A 16,897-nucleotide genomic window follows, 5' to 3' on the forward strand; every position below is an offset into this window, starting at 1 on the left:
GTTGTAAAGTCGTAAGGTGTGCTTTGCAAATCGGCCGCTAGCCATAGAGCGCTGTAATCTAATAGGAAAGGTGTTGCTGCTGCTGCTGCTGCTGCTGATGCTGAAGTACTAACAATTCAGTGTGATAAATGTGAATAGAAACCCATTGTCTATCTATTGCCTGTGCTGATATTTACATAGTTTATTACTAATCGAATCCATTAATTTCGGTTTAACTATGAATTTTTTATAGGTTAGATTACATTTATTAAGCAATTCTGATAGTATCCAGTTAGAACAGTGTATAGAACAAGAATCCGTTTAACCTAATAAGTTTTGTAAACTTATTTTAGATCGCATGTTTATATATATATTTTTGTTTTTTTTATTAATTTATCAAAAGTAAAGTGTATGTTCACAATTGTAATCGGTAAATAAGATTTTGCCAGTAATGTATTCCTCTTTGATGGTGCATTATGTGTGTAAGATAGTGAAAAAAGTGAATCATAAATTAAACTGTTCACTTTGATGAAAACATTTTATTTTCAAATTTGATATTATTGGTATGTATTCTATTTTTTCATATTTTCTTAATCATGCGTAATAATGTTAAAAATGTATATAGTAATCTTATTTATCGGATATGACAGTTACATATACATAGTGGTGAATAATAGAGCGAATAAATATTAGCTGATGATTTCATTCATTTTATCGACTATTCCATTTAACAACAGTATTTATTCATTTTTAACTCTTTTCTTAGATTTTTCTCGTGACGACTAAAAAATATCTTAGTTACTTATTTATTCTTATCAATTGTTATCAATTATTTTGATTTTGGTGTTTTTGAATTTGGATATATTTGAAAATGGTATCGATCAATCATTTTAATTATACTCTTATATATTTATTTATTTGGAATGTTATTTTACAGAAGAAATGGAATCAGAAATTAATACAAAGACATTAATAGATGACAATCATCAGCTTAATAAAATCAGTACAGGTAATATTATGTATCTGTTACAAGTTATTGCTTGACATAATTTTCACAATGCATTTGCATTAAATAATTGTATCATATTTGAAATCAATGTTTAATCATTGACTTTACAGAACAGGCTGACAGGGAAGATGCGGCAAATGCAGAGCTGACAGTAACAAAAGAAGAGTAAGTGATTTGTTCGTACTATGAATATTTACACAAAATATAACATATTTTTATATTAAAGATTATGAAATATTTCATTATTTTACGATTAATTTTGTATTTAATTTTATACATACGTTTGCGTATCTTTTATAATGCTAATCAAACAGGTTAATTAGCAGAGAAGAATAGAACAAAAATGGTTGCTTTGTACAGAGTAAATATGTGGCATGGATAATTATCGTTGATAGTATTATCGCTTAACTTTAATTATTTAAATATTGCCAATTGTCCAAGGGCAAATTATTTTTCGTTCTGTTAAACTCGTATTGGTAATTGGTAAGAGGAAACGCGTATATAAAGGAAACGTAACTTTGTTAAAAAAAGTAATACATATAAGTTGGTCGTATCGAAGACGAAAATAACGCGCGATAGTTTTGAAAATTAAACGACAATGCTTTGATGACGAAACGCGAAGAACAGAAGAATGTTATTGAGTGCTCGTATTTCAAAAAGCACTTGGTGACTCGCAGTAGTTTTATTTTCTAATCGACACAGAGGGATAGATGGATTCGAAATTTGATCGTGATCTGTTGATCGTTCAAACCTATAAGTGTGTAACGAACGTATTTCCTTCGCTTTGCCTATCGAATAACTCCAATTTTATCGCGACTCAATTCGTAAAACATTATGCTATCGTGACGTTCTTTACATTTTAACGATTACTATTTCGATTTATTTTATGCAATCGTATCGTAATGCGGAAGTTCGCAAAAACGTGGCGGTATAAATTACTGAATTCTACAAAATACTTGGGGTAAGTCATTCGTTAAATCAATCAATATTATGAATAGCATATCTATTTCTGGTCCTGTAATCCGTATTTTACTTATCAAAGAAGCGATAAAGACTTATCTTTTTACCAACGATCGAAATATAATATTAAATATGACACGATTCGATAAATGAAAAAAATAGACGTACAAGGCAATTATACAGCCGAGAGATCTGTCCATTCTATCTTTCGCTACGTGGATCTGGAACACCACTTTCTCTCTTGTTCATGCCATTCTTATTCGATCCATTTTCAGGTATATGTACACCTAGTCACAACGAAATCATGCATTCGCTTCCAACTGTTCAACGCGTTCCGTTCTTTGCCCAGTGTACCATATTCGCTCTTTCATTCGATCGAATTAATTTCGTTTTTCATCGAACTCTTTCCAACATAGTTTCGAATTTTTCATGACTCCGTCGTTCGTCTGTCTGCGTATAAATATCATCGAGAATGTGGCATCGTTCAAACGTAGATTCACTGAAAATAATTAAACGCGTTCTTCGACTTCCTTCGATCTATTCTCCGGTCAGTTTAGTTGTCACCGAGTTTTCGACACGAGTTTTATTTTGAAAGACAGTGCTTTTACGAAGCAGTCGAAGAAAAGGAAACAAGATAAAGGCTTGCGGTTTTATGATTAAAACGCAATTATACCACGGTCGTAAAGCCATCAAGCATCGAAAAATAGTTCAGCAGCGACACGTAATAGAACCGTGAAGTTAAAAAGAAGAGAAACGATCCGATGCGTATACTTAATATATTTACTTGTGCGACGAGAATAACGACGCGAAAAAGCGACATCGGTTTAGATACCATGCTTTGCTTCGTATAAGTACACATTGCGGCTCAAAGACGAACGAACGTCTTTTACAGTTAGACGACACTAAACGAATCGTTTGAGCGTCGAAACTGAATTAACGAAGAACGATAGAACGAAGCGTTTATTAATGTTTATTAATAAATCGGGGAAAGTAGGAAGAGTGCGTCGTTATCAGTATCAGCTGCTGTACAACTATCGAATAGGAAATTAAAATAACATAGAGAAAGTGGAAGAAAGGGCAACGTTAGACGAAATGTGCTTTACCAGAGTCTTCTATAGTTTCTATAGAGTCTTGTAAATAAAGCTTCAATTCAAACAAAGAGCAGCTTTACCTTTGTGCAAGGTACACGAGAAATTAGTAGCGAATCGGTCAAATTTCCACTATCAGTCGTTTCCTTGCTTGCAGTTTTACGACGACAATATGATCGATGACAATATGAAACTACTTGGGTCAGTACCTTTTCTCTTACTTGTTTCGTAAATTGTTTCAAAAAACTCAACGCTTGAAACGCGATAGAGCGACAGAAGGTTTTCCTCCTTCTCTTGCTAATTTGTTTGCAAAATGTATATCGCGTACAATGCAATTAAGGCTATGCTTACAGCGGATGCGTGTTCCGACGAATCAAACGACGAATAGATTCTTACGAGTTTATTAGTATGTTTGTGCATTTCGGTCTTCACGTTTCGTTAGTGAGAGAGAGAGAGAGAGAGAGAGAGACCATAGCTTAATAGGTAATTCGTTGCTACGGTGTAATAGTACGAACTTAATTTAAATTGAGAGACGACGTTGGCAACATTCGTTTGATCTGTGGATATTTGATAAAGGTTAGAAATCCGCGCGCAGAAAGTGTGACGAGACATTTCTCTTTCGATGTTTCATCTCTTTCCTTTCTTCCTTTCTGCGTGTATATATCGGTATGCATCCAAAGCGAGCGTCTGTATCGCGTCTATTCCGAACAATTTCAATGCGGCTACTGTTACAGTATCGTTGGAACACGAGTAGAAGGGAATTTCTAAACTCGAGTATCGTACGAACGAAGTGAGAAAAGGTCGTGCGCAACTGTCCTTGTAGAGAGGAGTAACGAGCGATCGAATAAGTGCCGTGAGCAAAAAGACGGGATCGCGTAGCATGGCGATTAGAGGAGTTATCAGTCGGTCTGTGATATCAATTCCAGTCAAACACACGAACGCGTTTGGTTCGCGCCCCACTCGTCGTTACTGGGACGTGTTCGCTTTCAAGGAATGTGTGATCTCGATCTGGCCACAACACTGGCTAATTGTATCCATTGCACGTACAATTCCGGAAATCCTTGGGCTGATCTTATAAAACGATCACGGCTACACGACAAAGGAGCCAATGATCGCGTCTTTGTGAGCGATCCGATAGATTATCTCGTTGATACTTTAGTGTTCGTCGTCCGGTCAATTTTTCCAATCTACGTTTCTTTCTTTTTTTTTTTTCAATTTCTTTTGAAATATTTAACTTCGCTAAACTGCCTACTCTTCTTGTCGCGCTCTTCCGCAAAATTTCAATCGACGCAAGTCAGGACATTTTTCATTACGAATATCCACTTTGCTTTGATGAATATTTTTAACGCGGTCGAAAATTTCCATCATCCCAGCTTTCGTCTACTTTTCTCCTTTTTTCTTCTTATTCTCCTCCCCCTTTTCGAGAAAGTGCGGACTTGTCGCGAGACTCGGCTCAGTTTTATCGTCTCGCGAGCAATGCTTATCGGCTTCTAAGAGCTCGTTAGAATGGTTCCGTCTAATATCTTGACGCAATGGGATCGTGATTACGTGCTACGGTGTAATAGTACGAACTTAATTTAAATTGAGAGACGACGTTGGCAACATTCGTTTGATCTGTGGATATTTGATAAAGGTTAGAAATCCGCGCGCAGAAAGTGTGACGAGACATTTCTCTTTCGATGTTTCATCTCTTTCCTTTCTTCCTTTCTGCGTGTATATATCGGTATGCATCCAAAGCGAGCGTCTGTATCGCGTCTATTCCGAACAATTTCAATGCGGCTACTGTTACAGTATCGTTGGAACACGAGTAGAAGGGAATTTCTAAACTCGAGTATCGTACGAACGAAGTGAGAAAAGGTCGTGCGCAACTGTCCTTGTAGAGAGGAGTAACGAGCGATCGAATAAGTGCCGTGAGCAAAAAGACGGGATCGCGTAGCATGGCGATTAGAGGAGTTATCAGTCGGTCTGTGATATCAATTCCAGTCAAACACACGAACGCGTTTGGTTCGCGCCCCACTCGTCGTTACTGGGACGTGTTCGCTTTCAAGGAATGTGTGATCTCGATCTGGCCACAACACTGGCTAATTGTATCCATTGCACGTACAATTCCGGAAATCCTTGGGCTGATCTTATAAAACGATCACGGCTACACGACAAAGGAGCCAATGATCGCGTCTTTGTGAGCGATCCGATAGATTATCTCGTTGATACTTTAGTGTTCGTCGTCCGGTCAATTTTTCCAATCTACGTTTCTTTCTTTTTTTTTTTTCAATTTCTTTTGAAATATTTAACTTCGCTAAACTGCCTACTCTTCTTGTCGCGCTCTTCCGCAAAATTTCAATCGACGCAAGTCAGGACATTTTTCATTACGAATATCCACTTTGCTTTGATGAATATTTTTAACGCGGTCGAAAATTTCCATCATCCCAGCTTTCGTCTACTTTTCTCCTTTTTTCTTCTTATTCTCCTCCCCCTTTTCGAGAAAGTGCGGACTTGTCGCGAGACTCGGCTCAGTTTTATCGTCTCGCGAGCAATGCTTATCGGCTTCTAAGAGCTCGTTAGAATGGTTCCGTCTAATATCTTGACGCAATGGGATCGTGATTACGCGAGTAATTCCACGGCTATAACGGTCGTTCGTTCTTGAAAGATCTATAAAACCGCAGAAACGGAAACGTGATCATACTTGCAATTAGAAAGATGGACGACGATAGGCAGCCGTTAATTCGAAAAAGATATGACTCAACGAGCTCGTTTTGGTAAGATTTTTCGAATCCTGTAAACGCAAGATCGTATTTTCGTTACGTATCTCGTTATCTTTCGAATACATAATAGCGATCGCCAGTTTCGTCGCGCTTACGGCAAGTTCTTTCGTAGCTTCCGCGTTAATCGATAGCGATATTCAGATCTCGGTATAATCCGCTTTAAAGAACAAAGAAGAGATTACCGAACAATGGAAACAGTCGTATCACGAGAGATTCTGAAGCGCGTTATTTTTCTTTACAATTCTCATATTAACGGACAAACGTGCAAGTTACATAAAACAGAAAGTATTTCCTTAAGATAAGAGGGAGGAACGTAGCTTATTTACGTTTCGGGTCGTTAACGATAATATCGCTTTTTTAATAAGAGTAATTTTGTTAATTACTCGTTTAAAATTCGAATCGATGACGAGAAGGTCATGCTACTCATCGTTTTGATCGTTAACGTTCGATTTGGAGGAAAATCAGTGTAATCGGAAAGAAATATGTGCCCTCGATCGTATTCTAACATTTAAACGAATAACTCGCTTCGAAGTCGACCGATAACGATTACTTTCTTTTATTGTTTATAAAATGAACGATAGCTAAGCTGCTTCGGTTGCATAATGCAAGTAGGTACGCTAATGTGACCACGATAACTTCTACGATATTTCGATGACGTTCCTTGTTATTTATTGATGTACTTTAATGTCATAAATGCTTATCGCTATAATTAATTCTAATGACTGGACGCAATGTGTATTGCGTATTATCTTCGTGCAGTTGGACGTCTTTCAAAGGCGGGTGAAACTGAAATGATCGATTCTTTCTGATTGTTTAGCGATGGGGAGGGCGATACCGATTACGAAGGCACGGTACAGATGGTGTACGTTCCTCGGTCGCAGAAAATCAAAGATTCCACGAATATTTCTACTATGAAGGTTAATATCGACGGTATGAGATGCCAGAGCTGTGTGAAGAACATCGAGAGAACCATAGGAAGCCGACCGGAGGTTTTGAGCGTTAAAGTAATCCTAGAAGAGAAGCTCGGCTACATCGAATATAAAGCGGAAGAAATTACGCCGAACGAATTGGTCGAAGCGATAGAGGATATGGGTTTCGCCGCTTCCCTATGCAGCGACGAAAGTAGCTCTACCGAAAAGATACAAAGAAGTGATTCGTTACAATTAACTATCAGTACTTGTACCGTACATATCGATGGAATGACCTGCGCGTCTTGTGTTAAAACTATCATTGGTGAGTACCGAATTTTGTTAAACCGATTCTTGTTCGTATAGTCAAGTTGTCGCGTTTCTTTGCTATTTCTGTTGCAGACAGTTTATCGCAGAAAGCAGGAATAAAACAGGCGAACGTTAGTTTAGAGAAGAAGGAAGCTACGGTTTCTTACAACGACAAGGACCTAACGGCTGAACAAATATCAGGGTTCGTCGAGGAAATGGGTTTTAATTCGTTCGTTAAAGAAGTAAACGGTAAAGTTCTAGGAGAGGAAACACCAATGAATTTATCGTTAAAAAACAATTCTGCGCAAGAGGAACTTCCGTTGCAAATGAATGGAGGAGGTGACGTAAAGACTCAAAACGAAACAGCAAAATGCTTTTTACATATAACGGTAAATATTACGCGTGAAAATAATCCTGATTCGTATTCGCGTTACTGCTTTCACGTTATGAATCGATGTATTCCTCAAAGGGGATGACCTGTGCTTCCTGCGTCGCTGCCATAGAAAAACATTGCAAAAAATTATACGGTGTAAATAATATCTTGGTAGCATTGATGGCGGCCAAGGCAGAAGTTGCCTTTGATCCGAATAAGATAAGGGCGATTGACATCGCTTCTAGCATATCGGAATTGGGCTTCCCTACTACTTTGATCGAGGAACCTGGCACCGGAGAGGGAGATATCGAATTAAAAGTAAGCTGGTTATTAACTTCCCAAGTCGGCGACACGAACTTCACAACATCGTTCTGAATATTGATTTTATAGATCACAGGTATGACATGTGCATCTTGCGTGAATAAGATAGAATCGACTGTGAGGAAATTACCGGGCGTCCGTTCTGCCGCTGTTGCGTTGGCAACTCAACGTGGCAAATTCAAATACGATGTAGAAAAAATTGGCGTCAGGGACATCATCGAATGCATCGACAAATTAGGTTTCACCGCAATGTTATTTAGTAACAAAGATAAAGAGAACAGAGACTACTTGGATCAGAGGTAAATTTATTTCACGAGTTTCCAAATAAATAGAAATAAGTATATCTTTCGTTTTTATGTAGGGAAGAAATAAACAAGTGGCGGACAGCGTTTTTAGTGTCCTTAATTTTTGGCATACCGTGTATGTTAGCCATGACATACTTCATGGTAATCATGTCTATTGGTGAAAAAACGCACGAAGATATGTGTTGCGTAGTTCCTGGTCTTTCCTGGGAAAATTTAATCCTTTTCATATTTTCTACACCAGTGCAGGTAATTCCGAATATTTCTTTATAAATGAAGAAATTAAGTAGAAATCTTGACAAACTGATATTTATAGTTTTTTGGCGGCTGGCATTTTTACGTTCAAGCGTACAAAGCTTTGAAACACGGTACAACTAATATGGATGTTTTAATTTCTATGACTACTACGATATCTTATTTGTACTCAGTCGCCGTACTTGCAGCAGCGATGATAATGCAGGAACACGTTAGTCCTCAGACATTTTTTGATACTCCTCCCATGTTGTTAGTGTTCATCAGTTTAGGAAGATGGTTAGAACATGTCGCAAAGGTTTTCAATCTTTTATCAAACACTGTGCTTACGTTGATATAACTGTCACAAAAATTAATAAAAAGCAATTAATTTTTTCAGGGTAAAACATCGGAGGCGTTATCGAAATTATTGTCTTTGAAAGCAACGGACGCGGTCCTGGTTACTTTGGGCCCTAACAATGAACTACTATCTGAGCGTTTGATCAGTATAGATTTAGTACAACGGGGCGATGTTCTAAAAGTAGTGCAAGGTGCCAAAGTTCCCGTCGATGGTAGAGTTTTATCAGGCAATTCTACTTGCGACGAGAGCCTAATTACCGGGGAAAGTATGCCGGTACCGAAAAAGAAGGGATCGGTTGTAATAGGTGGCTCGATAAATCAAAATGGTCCGCTTCTAATCACTGCCACGCATACAGGAGAACACACGACATTGGCACAAATTGTACGATTAGTAGAAGAGGCACAAACGAATAAGGCACCTATCCAACATTTAGCCGATAAGATAGCTGGTTATTTCATACCTCTTGTTATAGTTGTTTCTATAGTAACTTTATTCGTTTGGATAATAGTGGGATATGTAAATGTAAACAGTTTACCAATCTCGCACAACGATCAAATCAAAAAACACGGATTGAATAGAGAAGAAATTATATTTCAATATGCTTTTCGAAGCGCGCTTTGCGTATTAGCGATAGCTTGTCCATGCGCGTTAGGATTGGCTACGCCAACTGCTGTTATGGTTGGTACTGGAGTCGGAGCATTAAATGGTATCTTAATAAAAGGTGCTGAACCTTTGGAAAATGCGCACAAAGTTAAATGTATTGTATTTGATAAGACCGGAACAATAACACATGGTATACCAATGGTAACAAAGATAAATCTCTTTGTAAATGAAACAGCTTATTCACTAGCAAAGTTCTTAGTCATTATCTGTACAGCTGAAACAAATAGCGAACATCCGATCGCATCAGGTAAAACATTGAAAATACTTATATTTTTATATATTATGTCTAGCGTACAATTTTCAATAAACTGCTTTTTTTCTTAAGCAATTGTGCGGTACGTGAAGGAAACAATAGGCTCTGAAACAACTGGACAGTGCATGAATTTTCAAGCAGTTGCTGGTTGTGGACTTAAATGTAAAGTATCACATATTTCAACTACGTTGGCCGATGCATTAAAATCTGATAAGATTCTTAACTATATTAACGAGGTAAAAAGATTACCTTCTGGAACGCATAACTTAAATAACGTGTCGATCGATGTTACGCCAATTTCGAGCACGAGACAAAATTTGGAATTGTTGCTAAGTCCGGATTCCCATGGTGACCAGACTAATCCTGACGATGTATATGAAATTTGCGTTGGTAACAGAGAGTGGATGCGAAGAAATGCTATTAATATACCACAAGAAGTAGAGTTGAAAATGGTTATTGAAGAAGATCTAGGACATACTGCTGTTTTAGCAGCAGTGAATAATGTACTGGTGGCTATGATCAGCGTAGCAGATACGGTTAAACCAGAAGCCCATCTGGCAATCTATACTTTGAAAAAGATGGGTTTAGAAGTCATTCTTTTAACAGGAGACAATAGAAAGACTGCTGTTTCTATCGCTAGACAAGTAAGCTTTTTCTCACTCGATGAGTTCGCTTATGACTTTTTATCGATTCATAATATGTATTATTCATGTAGGTTGGTATTACTAGAGTATTTGCAGAAGTGTTACCTTCGCACAAAGTTGCTAAAATTCAGCGTTTACAAGATCAAGGCTTAAGAGTTGCAATGGTAGGAGATGGTGTTAATGATAGTCCTGCCCTTGCACAATCAGATGTTGGCATTGCGATATCTTCTGGTACGGATGTTGCTGTGGAAGCTGCCGATGTAGTCCTCATGCGAGTGAGTTAAAAATTAAATGAAAAAATTTCGATATTTTATATTTATACAACAAATACTCTATTAATAATAATTTTTTAGAATGATCTTCTAGATGTTATCGCGTGTCTGGATCTATCGAGAAAAACAGTTCGTCGAATAAGGTTGAATTTTTTATTTGCTAGTATCTATAATTTGTTGGGTATTCCTATTGCTGCTGGAATATTTAGTTCTTTCGGATTCTTCCTTCAACCTTGGATGTCGTCAGCGGCGATGGCTTTAAGCTCAGCATCTGTAGTTGGTAGTTCTTTGTTACTAAAATTGTAAGTACCACATAAAAAAGAAATAGTTTTGCATTCAAGGAATACAGTATTTGTAAATTTCAATGTTGTTTATTTTATTTTCACAGGTATCGTAAACCGACAAAGACCACTTTAGAAACATCAGAATATTTATCAGCGATGCATGCTCATTCTACTGCAAGAATGATTGATTTAGATACAATATCTCTTCATCGTGGTTTAGATGATACTGTAATGCCTATTATGCATAGATCAACATCGACATTGTCCAGGTATGCCCAAACCCCTTCTATGCTCTCGAAATTTGTGCAGAACTTTAATAATCCTACTGCCTAATAGAATCACGGCAAAACTGACATCATACATTCGTGTTGCCTTCTTAATTGTATCATACTAATATCAAGGTGGTAGTTCTATTAAATTTTATGTGCTTGTTATTTACCATTTATATATTGTTAATATATTAAATTAACAAAGATATTAAAAATATTTAATTTAACTAACTAGTGATTATAGTAAAACTACTATCCTAGTTGTAATATGTTTCATAACTTAAGTAGCAAATTTTCTATTGATATCTCAACATTTTAATTGCATTGTGAATGAGTAAAACAGGCTGTGAACTTTAAATTAAACTTATGAAATTATCTTTCTAATCAAATGGAGACTTACTGTTAACTACATTTAAAACAATATAAGACTGACTGAAAAGGAACTTTATCAAACAAAAACTTGGTGAAACATGTCGCTTCCTGTTGTAAATAATGTGCTAAAACAACAATTGATACAGGAGCAATTTTGCTATACTAAACTGTAAATATTGTATTAAACGTAAATAACTGATATTAAATAAGCTATTTCTTACTGTACATCGATTCCAGTTATTGTAAGAAAAAAAATACATATATATATATATATATATTTTGTAAATAAATATTCATATCTTTTAAACATGTATATGTTATCTATTAAATAATAATAATAATAATAATAATAATATTATTTGATCCTCAGGATTGGTTTTCAATTTTTGTACATATATTCTTCTGCACGCTTTTACCGTAGTTACTTTTTATGATCTGCATATTAATTGGAAACTGTGTTGAAGGTTTATAATATTGCAACAATATTTTTGATTGATTGCAAGAGGAATAAATTATAGCACCTTTTTTCTTGGGCTAATTTGGCTGTGTATCCAGTTAATTTGCTTACAGCAAATAGCAGTGACGTATAAAGTATGTTGTAACTAATTTGGTTATTGAATTTATATTTCATATAATACTTGAAAATTTAACTTTCTTCAAATGCTTATATTACTGCAAAATTATTCATTAACAATATGGCATTTAGATCGCTTGTATAATATTTTACTGTATCTGTAGCTTAACATAGAAAAATGTGACAAATAGTTATAAGATACAGTTTCATCTTTAAGTATAAGATAAGGTAATACAAGTTTTAATTTATACATTGATATTTCAACGTTTCTGGAATAAATTTAATAATTTGTTTGCCTTGTTCAATTCAATTGCAGGCTATTTAGGAGATCTAAGGACAATGTAGAGGGTCGTCTCCTAGGTGAAGATATTGATGAAATTGATTTGGTAACAGATTTTTCTGGATATCGAAAAAATATAAAGGACCATACAAACATAACACCCTTATGACTTGTAAGGATCTTTTTTATATAATTCATATTATTTCTTATTCTGTGCATGTGTGTGTGTGCGCGCGCGCACGGACATTTTTTTGCCAATAATATAATAAACTGACATTTAATCAAATTTTTGTCATAATATCTTATTCTCAATATAATCACGAAGTTTTCAGTTTCAGAATATATTTTGTAATTAACTGTTAAATTTTTAATAGGTTTTACAAAAGGAAACGAAAGCAAGCAAAATGCGAAGAACCTTAATAGTGCTTTCATAAATTCATTGTCTTCTTTTACATTAAGTTCATGAATAGTATCATCATTTTTACGTTTTTTAATAACTTTTTGTATTGCATTATATGTATTTTGTACTTAACATTTTTTATATAAAAAGATGCAATCATTTGTTTGTAAGAAATCAAAAGAGGTTTTGTATGAAAATCATCAATATATTTCAATACTGAGTATTATGAAAGTGATACTTAAAAGGTTTATTGGGACCATGTTTTAATTTAATTAAGTACAAACTTAAAACGCTTTAAATTTTATCATAGTATATGTTTTATTTGTTACAAAAACATAATGAATTTTTACAACTTATAGATTATATAAATTGTAATTAAAATTCTCAACTCGAATATTGCTTAATAAACTATAATACCTCAACTTATATAATTATATTCACGCGCAGTTGTGTTTTTTACCTATTATAAATTTTTAAATATGTTTATTTATAAAAACTCAAATTGATATGTCTATAGAAAATGAAACGAGAAATAATTGTGTAGTATAACTTGTACGTTAATATATTATGTTTTCTCTGTATTTAAAACTAAACTATGTATATTAAATACATTTTCGAGATTTATACTATATATTGTTAAGTATGTATATATATATATATATATATCTTCAAATATTTATAGTAAAAAAATATATAAAATCTTGTATAAATTTAAAGAGTAATATTTAAATATTATAATATTTTAGTTGTACTGATTGGCCATATTAGCATGCAATGGAATAAATGCATTTGTTTGTGACAGAATATCATCTGAGATCACAGTTGAATTTGTATTGTAAGCATTAAGATCTCCCTGAATATTACTGACATCCTCGTTGGAAACATACGGCAAATTTTTGTTGTTCAACACAGAATATGTCTCTGTACGAATAGGTAAGTTTAAATTACCTTGTTCTTCTAAATGATTTCTTGTCAATGGCAACTGATGAGGAGCAACCAAATTTTTCATATCAAGACATGATTCTAAATTATTGATGTGAGGAATACAAATTGATTGTACATTTTTTGATTGATAATTATTGTTATTATTGATAGGAACCACATTGTTGCATTTATTTAAATAGCAATCATTGTAAAAGTTTGGATTCAACGAAAAATTGTTATACTGCAACGAATAGTGTATATCATTTTGTTGTGGAATTTCACTGTTGGTTAAATTTTCATATTGTGTATCAGGTATGTTACAAAGTAAATTCTTATTCATATATTTGCAATTTTGATGTTGTTCAGAGGTAATATCTTGTGACTTTATTAAATTGCATGAAAACTGTTTCTTTTCTGCATCAGAAACTTTCTTAGCATCTACTTTGGATTGAGCACAATATTGTATATCATTTAATATATCTAAGTTATTATGTGATTGCATATTATAGTTCATATATAAATGATTATAATTGCCACTGTGTAAAAAGTTCTGATCATTATAAAGATATTTATTTTGTATTCTGCTGTCTATATTATTTACTTGAGGGGTTTCTGTACATTTCAGTACATCCTGTTTTACATTTGATTGCAGAATTTCATACACCTTTGGATTTTCTTCTACATGTTGATTTTTATCAAAGGTGTTAGAATATGAATTTGCAATTGTTTCCCCACCGTTTTCAGGCTTTGCTTTTTGTATATCAGAAAACTGATCATAACAATGATTTTCTTTAAACATATTACGTGTATTAACAAGAAGGCTCGTAAATGGTGGTAAGTTCTTATTAATTTTATAATGTCCATCGGATTTATATTTTGCAAATAACATATATAATTCATCTTGTGTAAGCATTGAATATTTTAAAGACTTTTTGAACAATAGATTTAACTGCTGAATTTGATATTTATATGCTTTCGCATTATATTTGAGAACCATGTTTGAAACATTTATTTGTTTACTAACTTTCTGACACTTTTTTGTGCCCTTCTGTTTTACCTTTTGTTTCATATTCATTTTTTGGGATAAATCGTATTCTGTTTTCTCTTTAACATTCTATAAGTACACGATCTACTGTTAGTTTTAATTTCTATCGCTAGTAATAAAATTTTAAGATAATGTAAATATCTTACCAAAATATTGTTTTTTGATATGTTATTAGTATCTTCATCTTCATTGATTTGTACCGGTAACTTTGATGCTTTCCTTCTTTTAATCATATCAGTATCTAAAATATATATATATAATATATAAAGATATAAAAAGAAATTTATAATATAATAATTAATCTAACTTTATCACGTCGATTTAAAAATAAAATGAGAAATCCATTTCACACTAATTATTAGAATTGTATTCTGAAAATAATTTTTAAATTAAAATGAACGATATAAATACATATTATATGGAAATGTAATTTTGTGATACATGTAAATGCAATATAATAACTGAAAGTAATGTAGATATTAATATCTCCTACCGTTGCTGGACTAAATTTAAAATCTTTCGTTTGAAAGGCGGCTTACTTACTGTCACTCAGATTTCTTAGAGAACCCACGTGAATATGCGATAACGGTACGTATATATGTATACAGAAATACAAATACGTTCCCGCTCTAAGTATTTATTTTATTTGAAATGTTTTGTTAATTTTCTTATTCATTTACGAAATTTAAATTATTCAATACAACTGATCATTTGCGATATATCATGTATTATAATAAATCAATGATTACTGATTTCTTAAATCATTCTGAATTCGTCGAAATTATAGTAACGTTTTATCATACGTATTTTAGTGAATTTCTCTTTTTTATGGGGTATTATCTGAATGATAGTCTTTTGTTTTTCCCTATTAGTTTTAATTTGTACATTTCTAACTTCTAATGAAGCAATGTCATAATTGTAATGAATTTCTGTCCAATTTTCTTCGTGATGAACAACAAACATAACATTTATTACATATGCAAAAGTAAGTTCACATCAAATAGTACATATTTTTTTTGAATGACAAGAATAGGATGCGGGAAGGATAACAGGTAATTCTTTCATTTAATACACTTAATACTACATTGTATATATTGTATTATAATTAATTTTTTTAATTAATTTAAGATCCTTTATATTAGCCAATGTGAGTAGAAATATGTAACTTACAAAATGAGTATAAAAAATATACATGTATTTAAGCCCTATTTATAACAATTAAGGCATTTAGTTTGTTCTTCGTAATCATATCTGCAAAAAAAAAAAAGAAAATAAAGAAAAATGAAATCCCCCAAATATTTATGTATATATATATATATATATTCCAAGATTAAGCTAACTTACGTAGGCAGGGAACAGTTTTGACAAAATAGTTCTGAGCAACTAATACACTCAAAGAGACAAGAATTACATAAAATTTGATCACAATATGAACATTTGCTGAACATGCTTTGATCTATCACTCGACTGCATTCACAAAGATCATACTTTGGTCGAACATCCTTACAAGATATAAAGGAAAAGAGAAAGGTGTTAATTTTATCATATTTTAAAATCTCTATACATATAGGTTGGATTATATCGGATTAATGATAAATCTTTGTAATATTGATAGTAACAATAAATTTATGATAGATAGATTTTACTATTGTTAATAAGTGTAAATAACTTACCTTTATAGCTTTATCCGCTCCTAATAATTCTAGTTTACTATTCAACACCATTTGTTTTGAGATACGTTCATTTTTGGATTTGCACGAAGGAGTTTTCGATGATGGTACATCGATAGAATTCAATTCTATAGAAGTACTTAATCTTCGCGACAGTACTTTTACACCTTCTTTCAATAAATCCATTGTTTTAGCTATATGAAATAGAATAAACAGAGTGTATATTATTATAATATCGGTTGATATTCGTATATTATAACCTCCGTACCATAAACATTCTTCATTCGTTCCTCTTGACAGACGCCGTTGTCTATTTGCTTCTCGCCTACGTGTACTTTTAATTGGGGTAGTAAATTATCTTCAAAAGGACATGGACGTTTCGGCATTCTTTAACTTAATTTAACTTAATTAACAGCAGTTCAATAAACAAATGCAGATTAAAATTTTCATAATATCGTACCACGGAAAAGTTGACTCGACAGAGCAACCAACCATATAACTCATACTGAAGTTTATATATATGTAGTTGCGTAGTTTGATGTAGTGTTGCACTCTTTCCACCTTTCTACCTTATGCTTAAATTACAAATTCAAAACAAAAACAAAGTTAAATACATCTGTCGTTAGATTATAAAGTTTTTAATA

General features: G+C 33.4%; 2 protein-coding genes across 12 annotated transcripts; one reads left to right on the forward strand and one right to left on the reverse strand.

Moving 5' to 3' along the window:
- Positions 1-67: 67 nt before the first annotated feature.
- On the forward strand, positions 68-13,885 carry LOC100747704 (copper-transporting ATPase 1). Of its 10 annotated transcripts, XR_004462730.1 has the most exons (17): positions 70-542; positions 917-988; positions 1,099-1,153; positions 6,616-7,031; positions 7,109-7,404; positions 7,485-7,706; positions 7,779-8,008; positions 8,071-8,260; positions 8,328-8,561; positions 8,643-9,513; positions 9,592-10,163; positions 10,235-10,438; positions 10,517-10,737; positions 10,824-10,988; positions 12,251-12,386; positions 13,417-13,547; positions 13,710-13,885. XR_004462730.1 is itself a non-coding variant. In XM_012392041.3 (16 exons), exons 2-15 carry the CDS (start codon positions 922-924, stop codon positions 12,381-12,383), a joined length of 3,876 nt encoding a protein of 1,291 aa, XP_012247464.1. In that variant the 5' UTR covers positions 71-542; positions 917-921; the 3' UTR covers positions 12,384-12,386; positions 12,589-13,050. The 10 variants fall into 10 exon arrangements, 8 of the variants coding, with proteins under 8 accessions (XP_033179728.1, XP_012247463.1, XP_012247464.1 ...); XM_012392041.3 differs by lacking the exons at positions 13,417-13,547; positions 13,710-13,885 and adding an exon at positions 12,589-13,050 and having other exon boundaries at positions 71-542; XM_033323837.1 differs by lacking the exons at positions 13,417-13,547; positions 13,710-13,885 and having other exon boundaries at positions 12,251-12,500.
- On the reverse strand, positions 13,174-16,834 carry LOC100747826 (apoptosis regulatory protein Siva-like). Of its 2 annotated transcripts, XM_012391938.3 has the most exons (4): positions 16,522-16,834; positions 16,257-16,447; positions 15,928-16,085; positions 15,653-15,834 (listed from the first exon to the last, which is right to left on the reverse strand). In XM_012391938.3, the coding sequence occupies exons 1-4, from the start codon at positions 16,637-16,639 to the stop codon at positions 15,789-15,791; spliced, it is 513 nt and encodes a 170-aa protein (XP_012247361.1). In that variant the 5' UTR covers positions 16,640-16,834; the 3' UTR covers positions 15,653-15,788. The 2 variants fall into 2 exon arrangements, with proteins under 2 accessions (XP_033179737.1, XP_012247361.1); XM_033323846.1 differs by lacking the exons at positions 15,653-15,834; positions 15,928-16,085; positions 16,522-16,834 and adding exons at positions 13,174-14,652; positions 14,730-14,824 and having other exon boundaries at positions 16,257-16,390.
- Between the last annotated feature and the right edge of the window lie 63 nt (positions 16,835-16,897).

Source organism: Bombus impatiens, unplaced genomic scaffold (assembly GCF_000188095.3).
Source record: "Bombus impatiens unplaced genomic scaffold, BIMP_2.2 scf_1275, whole genome shotgun sequence".
Taxonomy (NCBI): domain Eukaryota; kingdom Metazoa; phylum Arthropoda; class Insecta; order Hymenoptera; family Apidae; genus Bombus; species Bombus impatiens.